This window comes from Microtus ochrogaster, chromosome 4 (assembly GCF_000317375.1).
Source record: "Microtus ochrogaster isolate Prairie Vole_2 chromosome 4, MicOch1.0, whole genome shotgun sequence".
In the NCBI taxonomy this organism is placed as follows: Eukaryota; Metazoa; Chordata; class Mammalia; order Rodentia; family Cricetidae; genus Microtus; species Microtus ochrogaster.
In genome coordinates this window covers 62,671,774-62,691,751 of record NC_022011.1, presented here as the reverse complement: position 1 = coordinate 62,691,751, position 19,978 = coordinate 62,671,774, and the positions used below count along the sequence as shown (strand labels likewise).

Genomic DNA, 19,978 nt, shown 5'->3' with positions numbered 1-19,978 from the left:
AGGAGTGTAACAGCTTTACAGCTGTACGAGTGTAACAGCTTTACAGCTGTACGAGTGTAACAGCTTTACAGCTGTAGGAGTGTAACAGCTTTACACGCATCTCACACTTGCCTGTCAGGCACCCTGCAGATCCCGAGTTCTATCCAACAGTCTCCTCCATATTTCCGTTTCAGTCACTCCCTCCCTCATCACGCAAGCCCATGTCCTTGCCTACTTTCCTTACTATTCTGATCAGCACCATGTTTTGTTAATTTTACCTCCTAAATATTTCCTGAGCATGTTTCTTCTCTTCCCTTTTCATTACTCCTTGGGTCCTTTCCCTTCCTCGTCTACTGGCATGAGCTCTGAGGCAATCTACCGCTAAGACTGTTTTCTTAAGAGTCCCCCTCTTCTACATTCACATGAAGGTAAAAAAAATCTGATCATCTGCCCCCTTTGGGTACTTCAAATAAAGCAAAGAGCCAATTGGCTCCTGCTTATGTTTTTGGCCAGGCACTTAAAAACATTCGATCTGCTGCTTTCCCCAAACTCAGTACTAACATTATATAAACACTGTCCTTCCCGAGCTCATTTGGTTGTGTGGAAGCTTTGGTTTAGGAGTCTAGGAACCATTCTTTTTTTTGTTTCCCTTCCCCTCCCCAATCTTCTCCTCCCCCTCTCCACCTCTTTTTTTTGAGTCAGGGTCTCTTTACATGACCCTGGCTGTCCTGAAACTCACCATGTAGACCAGGCTGGCCTTAAACCTGCTTCTGCCCCCCGAGTGCTGGGATAAAAGGTGTGTGCCAATATGCCCAGCCCTAGGAAGCATTCTTTGTTGAGTTCACTGTTACCTCTCATATTTACTTACATACAATGCTTTCTTTGCTATTTTCACATTTTAATTGTGTATTTCCGAATCTGTCTCTAAGGACAAAAGACTAAACCTGTGTTTTAAAGGGTCTGTGTAAAGATCATTTACAAATGAATAAAGATTAATTTGCAATTCTTCTTTTAAGAAAACATTTATTCAGTGCATGTACCCACGTGGGCAGTGCACCCACAAGATGGCACACATGTGGAGATCAGAGTACAGCTTATAGGGGCTGGTTTTCTTCCTCTACTATGTAGGTCCAGGGTTTCCAGCTCTGATCACCAGACTCAGGGGCAAGTATCTTTACTGAGCCAGTGATCTTACCAGCCCCAGCATATAATACTTAGTTGTTGGAAAATACGGAACTGAACAGGAATGCCAATGACATGGTCTAAAATAATCCTCTGTGTACACACACAGAGCAACATTTGTTTCTCTACCTCAATGTGAAACAATGATTACGATTCATTGACCACCTTATCATAAAAATGCTTTGTAATACTACCTGCTTATCTATATGTTTTATTCATGAAATAACAATCCAGGAGAACTTGAATAATAATGGTTCAAAGTTCAATTTCATGTCAGAATTCTAAGAGAACTTATATTCAAGTCTATAACTCTGGCAGAACAACAGCAACATTCACTAGTACTGCTCTCACCAGTGGGGTAACCGGCCAAGGTTTTCAGGGTGCTCCCCTCCTTAGTATGTGAATTGCAAACGACAGACTCACTAAACCTGTACGGCTTACTTAATTGCCATAAAAGAAGTATTAATCATGTTTTTTTTCCTTCTGAGTTAGGAGGTGAGGATGGAGGAAGGAAAAAAGGATGAAGAAGCAAATCCCACGTGCCATATGGACAAATTACATAGAAAACGTCTTTTGGTAATAGCTAGTTTGGGGTGTCCGTTATGGTCCTCTGATTAGAAATATCAGAGAATATAGTACCTGGGTCACAACATGAAACAAATCAGTGAGACTTCACAGTCCCTGAAGGAAAGACAAAATGGAAAACCAAGTGCTTACTTTCTGTTCCTTTTCCGGACTCGGCTGTAGGCTTCTAAACCGTCTGTTAGGGTCTTCAACTTCTCGGGCTCCACCTGAGTGAGGGTATGAAGACCAAACCACATTACCCAGACCTGTAATTGCTGAACATGCTCTTTATTCTACTTTCTTGCCAGATAGCAAGTGTACCACTGGGGAAAGGACCCCCTCCCCAATCAAATGTACTGTCCTTGCTCAATTACAGGCAGACTCTGGGACTCGTAAGTTGAAGCATCAGTGGAAATGAAAGCCAGTTTGGTTTTGACATTGTCAGTGTTTTAGAAATAAGAAGCCTGTAATTTAATAACTTTCAATACACACAATCACATAGCTCACACATCCTGGCCCACTTTCTCCACTGCCTTATGCGCTCAGCAGTGGCATCTTCACAACATGCAGGGGAGAAGTGAGAGTGCTGCTCAGGGAAGAGGAGCAGCTTTAGGGTCCACGGTCTGGAACGGGAATGTTATCTCATGTTTTACTAGGAATTAAACAATTCAATATTCTTCAAAAACTTTCAGACCTATTTCTTTTATTTTGCATGTATGTATGTACATATGTATGTACATGTTGTGCATGCCCGGTGCTTGTAGATATCAGAAGTGGGTGTCAGATCTTCTGGAGCTGGAGTTACAGATGGTTTTGAGCCACCATATGGGTGCCAGGAACTGAACTAGGGTCCTCTGCAAGAACAAAAGCTCTTAGCTGTTAACTTTCCAGTCCCAGACAGCTTCCTAAGCCTCATTTCCCCTGTTGCTAAAGGCCAGTAACACCTATCTTGCAGCTATGTTTTCTGTGATCAGTAGAATGAAAGGCACAGCCTACTGAAAAGTAATTATTATGTGGAGTGAGCTAGGCATCCCAGAGGCCAGAAAATAAGAAGGGTAGAAGCCATGCATAGTCCTTGGTGCTGTAGGAAGGAGGGTGTGATACTATGTGCGCTTGTCATCTTTCCTGTCCTGCCATCACTGCAAACCCGTCAAGTTGACTTACTCCATAGAACATGGCCTCCCATTGGGCTGGGTATTTGCATGCACAGGCTGTGTGCACACATTTTGCCCCTCCGTCCCCCAAGAAAAACAAAATAGGAGGAAAATGTGTATGCATCAAAATGCCTTTGGAAGTATTTTGCTATTTTTATTGATCTTTAAAAAAAGAAGTCCAGCTATGCCTTATCTGTATGCTCGTTACTACTAAGCCATTTTTATATAAAAATTCAGAGTTTGAGAAAAGCTTCACGCATAAGCAAATAAATACTTATAAGCAAAGAAATTAGCTTTTGTCTTTAAATTTTAATGACACGCATGAATGTCATTTATAAATAATTTCTCTGTGACCTCCTCCTCAGACGAGCACACACTAAGAATAATGAAGTGTTTCCACTTTCATGTCTGAGTGTGGGAATTTCTATCTGTTCAATCAAGTAACACAAAGGTATTTGTGCGTGTAGCTTTGTATTTTGTCTAAAAGAAAGCAAGTTTGTTAGGGATGTCTGATAGAAGATGTGCCAGAACAGAAGACATCTTTGTTCCTGCCACACTTCATCAAGAGATGTGCCCTACTGACCAGAAAAGGCCAAGGTTTCCAGATCTCTAAGACAAAGAAGGCTTCCATGCAGAGTATCACATTTCATGGTAAAGTTCTGTTTTGTGTCACGGTCGTGAAAGGAACACACGAGATAATATACGCACTACATCTATGGAACTATAATACAAAGTTACACCTTTCTTATTTTTTGAGACCAGGTCTTACTATACAGTTGTCTCACTGTATAGCTCATGCTTAACTCCACTTATTTTTAAATGAACTTCCTGCCAGTAGAGGGAAGTCCTCCTGTACAGAACGATCTGTCCAACCTATGTCTCCTATGGCAAAGAGAGACTTCAGAATTGCGAAGAGGCACAGAATTCAGGTTCACACTGAAACAAAAGATGCAACAATTAGCTTGTTGGTCTTAATTAAAAAAAAAAAGTTAGGTTGCCTTTAATCCCAGAACACAGGAGGTAGAGACAGGTGCACCTTTGAGTTCAAAGCCAGCCTGGTCTACACAGCGAGTTCCAGGACAGCCAGGACTACATAGAGAAATGCTGTCTTAAAACATCCTCTCCAAACAAAACAAAACAACCAAAAACTTGTTAGGTCAGAATATATTTAACTTATCAATTTATAATTTTAATTAAGTAAAGAATAAGGGCAGAAAAAACATTTTGTGCTATTTTGTATAAAGGGAACTAATTTATCATTTAATATGATAATCTTACAAACTCATTTTATTTTGCGTATGAGAGTAATGAGTTTAAGCAATATAGCCAGATTGAACAGTTCTGATTCCAGAATATTCAAACTATTTCCACCATATTAAGTTTAGCATGAATAAAGTATAATTTTATAGCTACATTAAAATTAAAAATACACATATGTAATATATACACACATGTATATAAAACAGGTATCATAAAAAGCTAGGATACTGGCTAAATTATTTAAAATAAAAATATTGTTTACTAAAATTTAGTTACGTGTCCAAATTTATCCTCAATCAAATATGTTCTCTTATTTATTGGTTTATGTGTGTGCATGTGTGTGTTGGTGATACAGCCCATGTACGGAGGTCAGAGGACAGCCTGCAGAAGTCAGTTCTCTTCTTTCACTTCATGGTGCCAGGGACTGAACTCAGGGCCTAGGGCTTGGGAGCCAGCACCATTATCCAATGTGGTATGTTCAATTTTTAAATGCCTGGATGATTTTCCAGCGGTCCTTAATTTTTGAGTTTATTACCTGCCACAGCCTCTTCATTTAAATCTGCATCTGCAGCTCTAAGGTACAGTCACACTGAGCTATACTACTCACAGAAGGTTCAGTGGCCTTGAGAAAAGAGCAATGGCAGTGGCTTCTGAAGCTGAACAAAACTGAGGTGCACACCACTGTGCATGATGAAACCATATAGATCACTAGGAAAATGTTGATTGTGTGTGTGTGTCTGTGTGTGTGTGTGTGTGTGTGTGTGTGTGTGTGTGTGTGTGTGTGTAGGTCACGCACACCCCACACACCCCGTATATTATTTCTGGAGAAAATACTGGTATAGTCACAAAATATTTTAAAAAAGTCTTTAAAAGTGTACTCCTAAAGATGGTATCAGAGAAATATATTCATATTCTCATCAAATGGAAATCATGCTTAATGATTTAATGAAGATTTCCTTATAAATTAGTTAACATATAAATAAAAAACAGGGAAACTGAGCATATAAATTTAACATTAAAATATTAAACACACACAAATATTTTTATAAAACTTATACTGAGGGAGCAAGTTATTTGGGGATAATTAATACTTTATCTAGAATAGGTTCTTAAATACTTACAAGTTATGCTATTTCTCATCTAGTGAGAAACTGCTGGAAGTCTTTATCATTTTATCTTTGGTCATAATCACATAGTCTCTTTCTAATAATAATACCGCCCCTAGGAATGGCCACCATTGTATAACCATTCACACATGTTTAACAATTATATAAGCAATTCTCATAAAATTTACAATGCAATTCTTTACAGAAATTGAAAAATAATTTTAACATTTGCATGGAAGAACAAGGGATCCTAGATAGCCAAAAATACTCCTGAACTAAAAAACAAAACAAAACAAAAAGCTAAAAAATGCTGATGGAGAGATCCTCATTCCTGAAAACTATAAAAACAAAAACTATGACACAGGTGCAAAACCAAACACAAAAGACTCAATTAGAGGACCGAGATGTAAGTCCAGGCCACTGGAAGTTTGATAAAGATGAAAAAACACACAATAGTGAAAAAACAGCATCTTTAACAAATGGTGTTGGGGATACTGGATACCTACATGCAGAAGAAAAAACTTCTCTCTCAACCTGCACACAAATCAACTACAAATGAAACTCTAATGCTTCTAGGAGGAGTAGGGAGCACAGGTCAGGATATAGGCTCAGGTAAGGGCTTTCTGAATAGACTCTGGTCACCCAGGAAATAGGGCTGCAGTAGTTTGAATGAGTATGACTCCCACAGGTGCATATATTTGAAATCTTGCTCCCTAGTTGGTGGAACTGTTTGGGAAGGACTGGGAGGTGGGGCTTTGTTGGAGGAGGTGTGCCACTGTAGGTTCTGACTCTCAGTGCTCTTTCTGCCTTGTGGATGTGGACTGAGATGTGGGTTCTAAGCTGTTCTTTTTGCTCTGCCATCATGGAATCTAGCCTCCTGAGACCATAAGCCAAATCAAATGCTTTCTTTTACAAGTTGCCTTGGTCACAGTACTTTATCACAGAAATAGTAATTAATAGTGATAGTAATAGAAACTAGACAAAGACCAACAAGTGGCACTCTAGGAAATGCTTCTGTCCTATAAAGAAGTTGATAATAGACTGAAGAGGCATCCTACAGAATGGGGAAAATTATTTGCTAGCTATATCTCTGACCGAGGATTAGTGTCTAGAATGCACAAAGAACTAAAAAAAACAAAATATCAGGAAAATAAGCAATTCAATTAAAAGTGGGCTATGGAACTCTGTTCAGAGTTCTTAGAAGATGAAATAAAAATGATCAGAGAATTTTTAATTGTTCACAATCCCTAACTAATATGGAAATGTGAATTAAAACTACTTTGAGATCTCATCTTACCCCTAGTCAGAATGACTAAGTTTAAGAAAATAAAAAATGTTCGTAAGAATGTGGAATGGGGAACCTTCACTCATTTTTGGTTGGAGTACACGCTGATAGAGCCACTGTAGAAATCAGTGTGGCAGTTCTTCAAAAAACTAGAGATAGACTTATTCTATGTTTCAATTATACACTTGAACATAGTTCAAGAGAAGAATTCTAAGTACCTTTGAGAAAACTTCAAGAAACCAAGACAAGAGTGTTGTGATCTCAGTTTTTTACAAAAATCTGGAATTGTCCTTAGAATGTATTTTTGTGTTCCTCCCAGTGTAGCAGACAGGACCAAGCTTACTTCAGCTGCTGTATTCATATGTCTCTATGGAAAAACCTGTTTTCATCACGTGCGGCTTTCCAGGCTGTGTGACTTGCCCACCATGTGTGGCTTGCCTCTGTGATTGTACAAGTTACTCATAGACTCCTCTCAACCTCAGAGTACAAACTGTCTGGAGCTCTGAATAATACTGACTAGAGCATGAGACTTTCGTCTCATTCATCAGCTCCATTCTCCCGGGTCCAGCCACCTCTAACATACCATGGCAAACATACCATGTCAGGGCATGGAGCTTCAAGGGAATCTACAAATACAGACACTCACGTTCCTCCACTTTTATAGCTGCTCTGTTCACAACAGTTAGGACATGGAAGCATCTGATGAGTGGATAATAACAATGTGGTACCTGGATACAATGAAATTTGATTCAGTTGTAAAGAAGAAAGAAATCATGAGATTTGCGGGTAAATGTAAGGAACTGGAGGAAGCCTGGACTCAGGGAGACAAATCTTGCATGTTTTCATACTTGTGTGGATTTTAGCTTTGAATCTTTAGATTGGTGTGTTTAAATTAGAATATAATCTAGGAAACTAGAAAATCTAGGATGATTAGTGGGAAGGGGAAAACTTAAGGATGAGGGGTAGTAGAACGCAGGTGGCATGAAGAATTAAAGGGAAGAATAGGGATGGAGGTTTAAATAGCAGAATGGGACAGTAAGACAAAGTATGGTGGGTAGGAGATTACCAGCCTAAAGCTGTTTGAAAAAACATGAAAACCTAATATTGTATAAGCTTCACTTTTCATATATTCATAGAAAACATTTAATTGGGGTTACTCTACAAACAGGATGATGTTCCTCCCAAAAGCCAGAGATGGCTAAACAAAAAGCCCTTTGCCAGGTGTTGTATTCTTCCAGTTGTTGGTCAGTGGTGTCCTGGAGATGCCAGAAATACTGCACGGTTCTTGGTTGCCCATTAAAAAGTTGATGGTTAAAACCTATGGCTGAAGATAATATACATTTTGGGCACTGGATATGGAGAAATCAAGTTGGTACTAAACAGGAAACTTCCTTTCTTGACTAGCTTTTGTAGTGCCAAAGGGTACTTGCTGTGTTGGCTATTGGGGGCCGTGGGGAGAGTTATCAACAGTCAACCATCTTACCTAGCTATAATCTGTGAGATACAGTGATGATCAATGAGACAAGAATATCCCTAACAACAGTGGCACGAATGCTATCAGGGTAACAACAAACTTTCTGACAGGATTTAAGAACTGTTCCACAGAAGGAAACATATGCCTAGTACTGCATATCTGGTCAAGAACCCAGGCCCAAGAGTGAATTTATACTATTACTTTATTAAATGAACATGATATCGACTACCCTCTCCCCATAGATTAGTCTAAGGGCAAATAATGGAGTACCAGTCATATCACAGATGCCATAACAGAAATGAGACATCTGTCTTCAAGTTTCCCATTCTATTTCTAGCATGTATTGGGGTTCTGGGCTAATGAATAATACTATGTACAAAGTTAGAAGACAAGGTTGGGATCTGCCTCAACAGCCTGTGACTCATGTCCTTAACAACACCTCTTCTCTGAGCTTTAGTTGTCTTCTCTGTAAAGTGGGTAAAGATGTACATCATGACTAGTCACTGAGATCTAAATGAACATAAACACAAATGTTTACGCAAATAACAAACTAGCCTTTCTCCAAAAGCTATTGATATATGCGATATTATTTTGAACATTATAAAGCCTTTTAATATTTTAATAATTATGTATTTGCATGAATTCATCTTTAAAATATTTACATAGGATATCTGAAGAATGCAATTATTTAAATTTTTAAAGTGGCCTCAAGTTTAGTATATAAATACACAACTAGTATTTCTTGATGGAACAAAATAATCAGCAAATGAAGAAAAATATTAAATAAACAATAGTACAAGTGGTAGGCAGTGCTAGTTAAAGTCTGGGAAACACAGATTTGAAGTAATACATAAATACAAAGCACTTATTAGTTATTTTAAAATTATTGAATAGACACATTGACGATAACAGCAAATATTTGAAAATAACATCTTTAAACTGAAAAGACCTACTAACTTAAGAGTAATACTATTTCAGTACTTTTGAGATAACTGAAATGAGTGATAAATAATAACTTTGGTATAAAAGTTGATTTGCTTGTGATAAGAAAGATAATTTCCCGGCTGTAGAACTGGTAAGAGACCTCTTAATTAATGCTGGTATTTTCAGTGTGCCAAACAGCTCCCCCATCATCACCATCTTGTCCAGTGTCAACTCTCATCAGCACTTTGGCAGCCAACTCTGTTCTACTGGGATTGGAGTATTTTTAAGTATTACAGAATTACGAAGAGGAAGTAAATCTATTCCAGTGTGATATGAAATATCTTACCAAGCCATGATATGTAAACAGAATAAAAGTTTTGGGCAATCCTGAATTTCTTGGAAAATGTGCTATGAGTCCCCTTAGATTTTAGATTCCATTTGCTGCTGCCTAGATGGAAGCTGCATGAAACCTTGGGAACTGGTACCTACATTGATCTTATCAGCCTGACAAGGGATAGAAACTCCGCTTCAGTCTTTCTTACGGGGAACCAAAGGTCACTACAATAAAGCTTGCGGTCTTACCTGCCTTTTCGCTCAGTTTAGGATTTTTCTTGATAGTCATATCTTTGGGCCGATCTAGCTCTTCATTCTTACTATCTTTCAAAGTTGGATTAGAGACTGACTTTGTTGGTCTGGATTTTATCACTCTTATTACTTCCAAATATAATTCTGCTTCATTTCTAAGAAGATTCTGGTGCCAATAGAGCACTGGTTGCCTTTGCCATAACACTAGCCAAAATGTAGCTCAAAGACTGTGGCTGTCTAGGGAAAGATTCATTTCCAACACTGGTTAGGAAGACAGAGAAGGAAAAGTGAATGCACAAGGAACATTTTGGATACAGAATCACAGTACTACAGACTACAAATGAGCTATCACCTGTATTCAAGCACACAAAGAGCATTCTTTAAAATAAAGTGCTGAAACATTACAGGAGCACACCTCCCAAAGTGGGCTCCCTGGTTCAGTCTCTTAAGTTCATATCCCTGGAACATAAATATGGCCATTTTTTGGTTATGTACCACAGCTTACACACATGACAATGCTGAGCTGGAAAACAGAAACCATGATGCCCCCAAATGAGTAAGTTTTAATAAGGATGACGTTGACAGCTTTAACCAATCAGCCAGAGAGCCATCTTTAGACTACCACTGCAAATGCAGCCATGTAGATAAAGTCAAAGAAACATTTTTGTGCAACTCTGGTGACAAGTCTTTAGAGTTCAGGATACACACAGAAGTGCAATGTAATATGAAGAACAAAGAAACAGCACTGAAAACAGTGAAAAGATTTATTCACAAAAAATAAAATTTCTATGTTTTGATTATTATTAAGTAGCAACCTTTTAAGACTAGTTCATGCATGATCAAAATAGGTGGCAGATGGTACCTATTTATCCAAAAGAGAATTAACATTTAGGCCAAACAAAGAACAAAACAAAACCATACAGAAAATAAATGACCAATCCAAAAATGGACTGATATATCTGAACAGAAAGTTTTCAAAAGAAATATAGATGGCTGATGTATAATTTAACAACCGTTCAACACAATTAGCAAAGAAAATGCAAATTAAATCCACTCGGTTTCTGTCTCACTCAAGAGAAAATGGCTATCATCAAGAAATGACAACAAATGTTCTCAAGGATGTAGGGAAAGAGGAAGTATTATTTGGTGAAAGGGCGAACTGGTGCACCCACTATAGAAATCTGTATGGTGGTTCTTCAAACAGCTAGAAACAGAACTATCACCTGCCCCAGCCGTTCCACTCTGGATGTACATTCAAAGGAATCTGTGTTCTGTTACAGAGACACTTGCTCATCTATGTTCATTGTTGTTCTATTCCCAAGATAACTAGAAAACTGGATCAGTCTAGATGTTTAGCAGCTGAAGAATGGATATTGAAAACATGGTACATATGCACAACGGAATTTTATTTAGCTGTAAAGAAAAATACAATTAGGAAATCTGCAGGTAAAGGGATGGAGCTTGAAAATATTATGTTGAGTAAAGCCTAGAAAAACAAATGTCACGTGTTCTTCATTTTGGGATCTTAGTTTTCCAATCTCCAAATTTACATGTTCAACTTGGAGTTACTGTAGAAGCCAGGAAAGTAGAAAGTTTTTTGGAGTGGCATGCATAAAGGAGGTGGGTGGTAGAACATGAGAAAACGGGAAATAGAAGAGGGAACACTGAGGGAGGAAAGTTTAAGCAAGGAGGTGATAGGGGGTGGATAGAGGGGAGGAGAGGGCAGAGGGAAAGGTCAACCAAAATTAAAGATGTTTGAAAAAGTCATATCCAAATGGACTTGTAACCAAACTAAAGAACATATACTTTATCCAGCAGAAGTTGGGACTGAGATGGCCCATGGTTAAGGGCATTTGCTGCACTTGTAGACTACCTGGGTTCAATCCCCAACACCCACATACATGGTGGCTCAAAAGCATCTATAACTCCAGATACCATGCCTTCTTTTGACTTTAATAGGCACCAGGCACTCAAGTGGTGCAGACACATGCATACAGGCAAAAACACTGATAAATATAAAATAAAATCTTTAAAAAAAAAATGGGTCTTTTGCTCCTCCAGAGTCAATGTTCCAAGGCAAATCCCCAGCTCTGTAGCAGAAAACCTGCTGTGAGACAGAAAACTTCCTTTCCCCAGCTCATCCATTTTTCCAACCCTCAATACTAACAGGCATTCCCTGGGAGCACACCTGTCCAGCAGGCCATGCAAATAGGTAGGCCACCTGAAGAGCTTCTCCACTCCCTCCTCCCTTCCAAATCCAACCCCCCAGTCTCAACCCTAGCTCTGCAATAGAACACTAGCTGCAGCCTTCCTTCACCCCTGCCCACATTCCCATGGACTCCGCAGATAGCCACTCCTCTCCCCTCCACAGCTCTGCAGCAGAACACTGGTGGCAGCCTTTCCTACTCTGTTTCCATCTCCTGAGCATCCCATAGATCTTCTCCTTTTAACCTTTTTCCCTGACTGCTTGCTTTGTCCCAGCCCACAACTGCAGCAGATACCCACTGCTAACCCAAGGGCTGTTCCAGTCTGGGCAACAAGTAGGCTGCCAGGAGATCCACACTTTCCTTCTGCTCCCCCAGATCCAATCTTTCTCATCCCCAGCTTCTGCTCCCCCAGATCCAATCTCATCCCCAGCTTCTGCTCCCCCAGATCCAATCTCATCCCCAGCTTCTGCTCCCCCAGATCCAATCTTTCCAGTCTCATCCCCAGCTCTGCAGATGGAAACCTGCTGTGGTCTCTCATTCCTGTCTCCTCATTCCCAATGGATCACAAAGATCTCCAATCTTCCTTCCCCCAACTAATTCCAGTATCCCAGCCTCAAACACCAGCATACATACATTGGGAACATACCAGCTAAAGTGGCAAGGGAAACAGGTCCACAGAAAATTTCCTACCAGGCAACAAATAGCTAGCACACTTTCCTAAACTCCAGTGAGGAAGCAGAAATGCAGGAACGGAACACTCACCCAACAGAGACAAAACCAGATATCATCACCCCAAACTATAGTCATCCCAATCCCAGAGACCTAGATTAAAGCCGGATATCATCAACCACAGAAACAAACTCATGGAAACTGAACAAATCTCTACTGAATTAAAAACATGTCAAGGGAAAAATAAAACCAATGACTTTCTAGAATTCAATGAAAATGAATGCACAACACACCCAAACTTATGGGGCACAATGAGAGTGCTATTAAAAATCTCCACCAGTTAACTGTCAGGGACTGGGTGCCTGGAGATAGAGTACAAAAGTCTAAGTTGAAAACTTTCAGAAATAATTGAGAGATTGTCAATTTCACTCAAAATAGTGTTCTAAAATGTTGCTGGTATAACTGTTCTTGAAATTAACAGCTAACACTGATTGACATACAGATACACAATTTGTATGCTATGTGATAATGTTCATAAAACCATCACAAACTATTTTGCTTGTTGGGTATATTCTCTACGATCCTTTTACTCTCAACCTGGTAAGGAAATTGCTATGCACAGATAATAAGTCAACAATAACAAAGATCTACCTCAATTCAGTGACGGTGGAGTTCAAATTAATATGATAGTTTTAAAGGGGAAATAGGCTAATCTTTACTGGGTCTTCTTCTGTTTTGAGAACTTAAGGTAATCTCACTGAACACTTGAAACACCATTTTGGGTAGGAATTATTGTTCCCACTAGAGGAGACCAAGCCCTTGGGGATTATTATACACATGCAGGGCCACTTAACTGTCGGGTAGTACTGGGATAGGCTCCTGTCAGAGTGCCCAAAGCCCATGACTCCTGCAACAGGTCACAAGCTTTCAGGTTCTCTCTACTGTGCTGTTACATGATTTCTTAACAAACTGCTCAGAATGTAGCCTATCTTCTGCATTACCAGTCTTCTGCTTTATATTACACAACATCAAACTTTAAAAATGCCTTTCTAACAGGCTAAACTGAACACCATGTTATTTTCTAGAATGACTGCCATTCTACTAAGGTTAGCGATTGGCCAATACAAGTGCTCTAATCCGTACTGAAGGTTCTTCCACGCAACAGGAAGACAGGAGAGGTATTTTATTTTATTTTATTTTATTTTATTTTATTTTTTGGTTTTTCGAGACAGGGTTTCTCTGTGGCTTTGGAGCCTGTCCTGGAACTAGCTCTGTAGACCAGGCTGGTCTCGAACTCACAGAGATCCGCCTGCCTCTGCCTCCCGAGTGCTGGGATTAAAGGCGTGCGCCACCACCGCCCGGCAGGAGAGGTATTTTAAATACTTATCTGTGATCCTGTGATTATTTATTTTTCTAACTTGCATTTGTCTAGAAAGAATTTTGAGTGGCTGCTGAGAATGAAGATTATAACAGGAAAAAATAATTGTGGAATGGAGGTGGGAGAGTAACAAATCTATTTTAAAAACTTGAGTGAACAGAGCTTTATCTGGTAGGATCTGACAGGATCTTGGATTAATTTACTTTGTTGTACATACGAATAGTATCAAAGACTAGGAAGGTTTAAAGTGACACTATGTAAGAGAGTTGTTTGGCTCACCCTGAAGGTAAACAGCAGGAAAGGTGGCCCTGCAGTCCACAGCAGCCTAGTGGAACTAATAATATTTTGCTGTTACAGACCTAGACTTTAATAAGTGTTGAACACTCAGCACACAGAAGGAAACCTACAGTTCTTACTTTTTAAAAGCAGAGGCCTGCTTATTAGCATTCAAGGCTTTATTTACCCAATATTGCTAAGGGGTCCTACTCAAATAAACTCATTATCGTAATTAGTTCACTTGAATAAAAGGACAAGTCTAAAAATTGTCCACGTAGAGATATTTCTCTTGGCTGTACTCAGGTACTGAAATATATTTTAATCTTTCCTTGCTAAATCAGGGTCATTACTACACCACACGAAGTGAAAGTCACCTGGCTGGAATTCTGATAGTCCTGTTTGAGTCTTTTTGGATCTCAAGGAAATGAGAAAAGTGGGCATCATTAAATAAGGTGAGGAAGCCCTTTGTTTTTTGAAATACTCAAGAAAAATAAGTCTAGCAAAATAAGTACTTTGCTTTTAATGTACAAAAGCAATATGGGCCTTGGAAAGACTGCATATTTTAAAAAATGCTAAGTAGCTTAGAGCTGTTTATGGCTGCGTATTTTGCTTTAAAATTGAACATTACATGCATGTATGTATGTGTGCGTGTGCTCACACACAGATGTGAAGGTCCAAAGACACTTGGAGGATTCTGTTCTTGCCTCTCATCATATGGGTCCTGGGGATCGAATTCAGGTGGTCAGGCTTGGCAGCAAATACCTTTCTCTGTTAAGCTACTTTGTTAGCCCTATACCTTACTTTTTAATAATAGGTAAATATTTCATGTATTATCATTAATATTTCATTACATATATTTTGTTTTCTCACCATAATGTATGCTTTAAGTTATACATTTTGAATTATTAAAATTACTTTTCATGTATCTTGATATAAAAGCCTTTTTTGTTTTTTCTTTGTGGGGGGGGCAATTTTTGAGGCAGGGTTTCACTGTGTTGTGTAGCCTTGGCTGTCCTGAATCTCTGTACATCAGGCTGACCTCGAACTCACACTGCCTGCCTCTGCCTCCTGAGTGCTAGTATTAAAGGTGTGCATCACCACCACCCAACTGGTTTTAGACAGACCCTGAACTGCTCATCTCCTGTAATCAGGCAAGATTTCCAGTGTAGGAATTGGGATAGCAACCCAGCCACCAACCTTTGACCTACAACTTGTCCTGCCTACAAGATGTGCTAGGGTAAAGGTGGTGCAGAAACTGTGGGAGTGACCAATTAGTGACTGGTCCAGTTTGAGACCCATACCATGAAAGGGAGCTCAACCCTGATAGCCAGGACCTAGAGCCAGGATAGCCCAGAGACCTAGGATAGAATCTAGTACAACTGAGTGGTGGGGAAGTCAATGAAATGATTCCTAATGATATTCTGCCACACTCATAGACTGGTCCCTAGACCAATTGTCATCAGAGAGGCTTAACTCAGCAACTGATGGAAACAGATGCAGAGACCCACAGCCAAGCATCGGGCAGATCTTGGGGGGAATCCTGCAGAAGAGGAGAAAGGAGATGGAGGGGTCAAGGACACCACAAGAAAAAACACAGAATCAACTAACCTATGCTCACAGAGACTGAACCCACATGTTACAGTTGTGTAGCTTGGTCTTCTTGTGGGGTTTTTAACAGTGGGAGCGGGGGCTGTCTCTGAGTCTGTTGTCTGATTTTAGGACCCTTTCCTCCTGATGGATTGCCTTGCCCATCGTTTGTAGGAAAGAAGGTCCTAGTCTTACTGCAACTTGATATAGCATGGCTGGTTGATATCTATGGAGGCCTTTCCTTTTCTAAAGGGAAATGGAGGAGGAGTAGATTGGGGTGTGAGGCTGGAGGGGAGGGGCTGGGTGGAGAGGAGGAATGGAAAATGTGGCTGAATATAAAAGAGATTAAATAAATAAACAAAAATAGAAAAAGAGAGAATTCAAACACACATGAATCAGGAGATTCAGACTGGTGTTTAATACAAAATGGGTTAAAGAATATGATTTGGGGCTTGAGGAGATGTCTTTGCAGGTAACTTGTTTGCTTCTCAAGTATGACAAGTTGAGCTTGGATCTCAACATTAAAGTCAGCCAGGTGTGGTGGCCCACTTATAACCCACTTATAGCCTGACTGCGCCAGGCGAGTTAAATCAAAGGAGCCAGGTTCAGTGAGAGACCCTGCCTTGATATATACAGTAAACAGAGATTGAGGAAGACACTTGACATCAACCTGGGCCCTCCAGGATCTCCCCAGGCATACACATACGTGTACATATGCATCCATACATTGTGCCTCCATGCATGCAAACTCACATGTACACCATACAGACTTAGATACGCAACAATGCATGCCTTTATCTTGTGGGAGCATTCAATGGCATCTAGATGCGACTGCGGCAAAAACAATGTTTGGGGAGGGTGGTAATCTTTCTTTATATATTTTTTATAAAATGGCACTTGAACAGTCTTAGTTCATTCACACAGAAATTGTAAAGCAGTCTGGTGACTCTATTTTGTATTTGGAGCAGCTCCATATATAAGAGCCCATTTTTGCTGTTTCTAATTATTTCTTGAACAAACTGTCAAAAATATTTAGGTTTATCAACCTAACAAATGCTTGGCTGACAGGCCTAAGAGAATACCAAGAATAAGATGTTTTGTGAATAGCAGTATGGAATTCATTTTCTTATCAAAAGTAGAAACATTAGGCCCAAAGTGTATTGTGACAAGTATACATTAGGCATTATAAGCATGAGCTTGAGGAGCTCCTGGCCCCTTGACGTAAGACAGTCCTTTTATTGTGCAGGCAAAATGCTCTTGGTTTCCTGCCATTAAATCTAAGTGCCAGCTTAAGTCTGAGCAGAGTTGAAACAGCTTTGCACAATACCCTCTTTAAGAGAACAACGTATGCCTGTAAGAGTGATTTTATTAGCTAAGAAGATGAGAAATTCTGTTTCTTCATATGAGGGAATTGGGCATGATTTTCTCCTTCTGGTCCAGTAAAAATGTTTCTATTTACTTTAAACATTCTGCACGCTTCCTGCAGCCAATTTTAGCAATTGTAAGAGAGGGCAGACACTCCTACTGATTTCTTTTAAGTTAGAAGGTAGTTCATGGATACATTTTCATTTAATTTATATGGTCAGGTTATGTTAAGTAGACACAGTCTATTGATGTAAACATATCCACATGCTAGAAATACCCAGAACTTTCTCTGAAAAGAATTCAGATGTTACTGGCTGGTTTCTGTAATGGTTTCAGCTTTACCCAGATTTAGCAATGCCCCACCTCTGGATGTGACATGTAAGCATGGGAGGGAAGCTGTCTGTTGCCATATCTTGCTACATGGGAGTACCCCTTCCTCTGCTATATTTTCCCCAGTCATTGCCACTTGCCTCCCTCTACTGAATAAAAAACTACATAAACCCAGAGAAGAAAGATGAAATTAACAGGATTGTAGAAATCTGGTTGAGGGTTAGAGGTACCCTGAGCCTAGTGGGTCTGTAAGGTTTTCATGACTCACCCCTTGTCAACATGACACCTTGGTGACTATAACCATCCCCTCTTCATTTTATGCTCCAGAAGCTTGTGAGACCTCAATGAGTCATGAAGAATCTTAAAATCAAATCCAAAGAATCCAAAGTGATGATAACAAAACAGAATAATTGATATTTGAACAAAGGTTAGTATCTGACAATGGATAAAGATTGGTATACCTTCCCTTCCTCGGGGCTTTGTTGGCATGAGTTGTGAACGTCGTCTTCTCTTATGAATTTTCCAGGCCAGGAAGTCAGTCCTTTGATTTGGCCCCAGACCAAGTCACCAACGTTGAACGTCCTTGGTCTATAGTGTATCAATTCATGTGAAGAGGGGGAGTCTGGATTCCTTAGGTCATCTTCACTACTAATGCTTTTAGCATCTGAGGGACTAGGCACACACCCATTCATGCTTTTGGCATTAAAGTCTCCATTGTAATGGATGTAGTCTTTGACCAGAGAACTTTCCAAACTATTCGAAGAACCTGGAGACTGCCCCTCTAGGACTAGGTCTTGTTTAGCAGTGCCTAGCAGCTCTCCAAAACCCCGACTCTGACGAGGTCTGTTTCCATTAATGTGCGTGCATCTCTCCACAGTGTTCTCCAGTCTCTCCTTAAAGCCCATCATAGTTCTTTTGTAGCTGTTATACCTGAAATTTTCCTCCAGAATTTTATCCCCTTGACAGTTTCTTGGTGGTAACAGTATTGGGTGCTGTTCCCCAGCTAGAAATGGCAGTGCAGAGACATTGTTGGGCCTTTCATGACAAGGGCTACTGTGGATATGGCCTGGATGATCTAAAAATTCCTCATATTTCCACCTGTTACGCTCCCCTCTGGGACTTTGCTCCCCATCCCATTGTTTTCTGGATGTGTGGCAACTTGCTGACTTGAAATACTCAAACCCGTCTCCTTCGCTGGAGTTTTTCCCATGGTCTATACTCTTGGGTAGCCGTGCCGCTCTTGCATTTCTCAGCCTGCCATCATGATCCACTCCTCCCATGCTCCGCCCGTGAATGACCGCACTTACAGCACTGGACAGGTTTAACGGGTCACCAATAGAGGCGGTGAAGGCACTCATGGCACTCAGAGCCGGAACAGGGCTGATCTGAGTTGTACTGTTGACAGCAGTGGTGATGACAACCTGCATTCCTTTGCTGGCCGCATCCACAACTGCTTTGTAAATGGCATCTACGGAGGCATCACCTGGGCCACCCATAACGAGGCCGTCCTTCCCCGGCTGACCAAGAGATGGGTCAATCCTGGGCTGCAGTTCACAAGGTGCATCCTGGAAATGTGGAAGTACAGTGTTTGGGTTCTCAGGAAGTGCTGTGAGTCCCGGCTGAGTGCTTATTCTTTTATTTAGAAGAGCTGCATCTCCTTGCATCCTCACCTTAAATAAGTAAGAGAGGGAGAGAGGGGGTGGGGAGAAAAAATTTAAAGACCTTAAAGAAGAAGGTCATAATTCCAAGATTTACCAAAAGACAAACCAAGGAAGTACAAAGAATAAGAATAAAAATGAACGTGAAAATCATCCTATATAGAAAACCTTACACATTGATTATACATTTTTATTTTTTTTAATTTATTTTTATTTTTGGTTTTTTGAGACAGGGTTTCTCTGTATCTTTGGAGCCTGGCCTGGAACTAGCTCTTGTAGACCAGGCTGGCCTCGAATTTACAGAGATCCGCGTGCCTCTGCCTCCCGAGTGTGGGGATTAAAGGCGTGCACCACCACTGCCCGGCTGATTATATTTTTAGATTTGGGTCATTTCTTTAGTTGAAATAATGCAACAGATCTCTTTTAAACGTCATTGCCAAACATTTTCTAGAGGTGGTGGACAAAAGGTGTTTCCAGTGATGACACTGCTTGCAGAATGGTCTTATTATTTATAGTCTGTGATGGTGGATGCCTGTAAGCCCAGCATGAGGGAGTCTGAGAAGGAGGGTGCAAATTCAAGACTAGCTAGCTGTGCTACATAGCGAGCCCTAGCCTTGTTTTTTTTTTAAATCGTGTATATTTTATGCTCACATTTATAGAATATTACTTTTTCTATATAATCTGTAATATATTTCGCATCTTGGTAGAAGCTGACCTCATGGCCTAACCCGGAAGGATGGAGTGTGGTGATACTACACTGACGTCGAAGGAAATGGGCACTAATCATGATAGCAATGTGGGTGCATGGCACAAAAGCGCACAGGAGGGCACAACTACCTGGGTTGACTCAAAATTCCAAAAACAGTACTGCTTTATACAAAAAAAAATTATAGGCCTGGAGATATGGCTCAGAGGTTAAGAGCATTGCCTGCTCTTCCAAAGGTCCTGAGTTCAATTCCCAGCAACCACATGGTGGCTCACAACCATCTGTAATG

General features: G+C 40.2%; 1 protein-coding gene across 3 annotated transcripts in view; it reads right to left on the bottom strand.

Annotated features, from left to right (window-relative positions):
• Positions 1-19,978, bottom strand: part of Mbd5 (methyl-CpG binding domain protein 5) — a 122,931-nt gene that overhangs the window by 10,862 nt on the left and 92,091 nt on the right. For all 3 annotated transcript variants that reach the window (XM_013345992.2, XM_005346391.3, XM_013345991.1), the window contains 2 exons: positions 17,787-18,995; positions 1,879-1,952 (listed from right to left, as the gene is read on the bottom strand). In XM_013345992.2, coding sequence (XP_013201446.1) covers positions 1,879-1,952; positions 17,787-18,995 — 1,283 coding nt within the window. The remainder of the gene's footprint in view (positions 1-1,878; positions 1,953-17,786; positions 18,996-19,978) is intronic.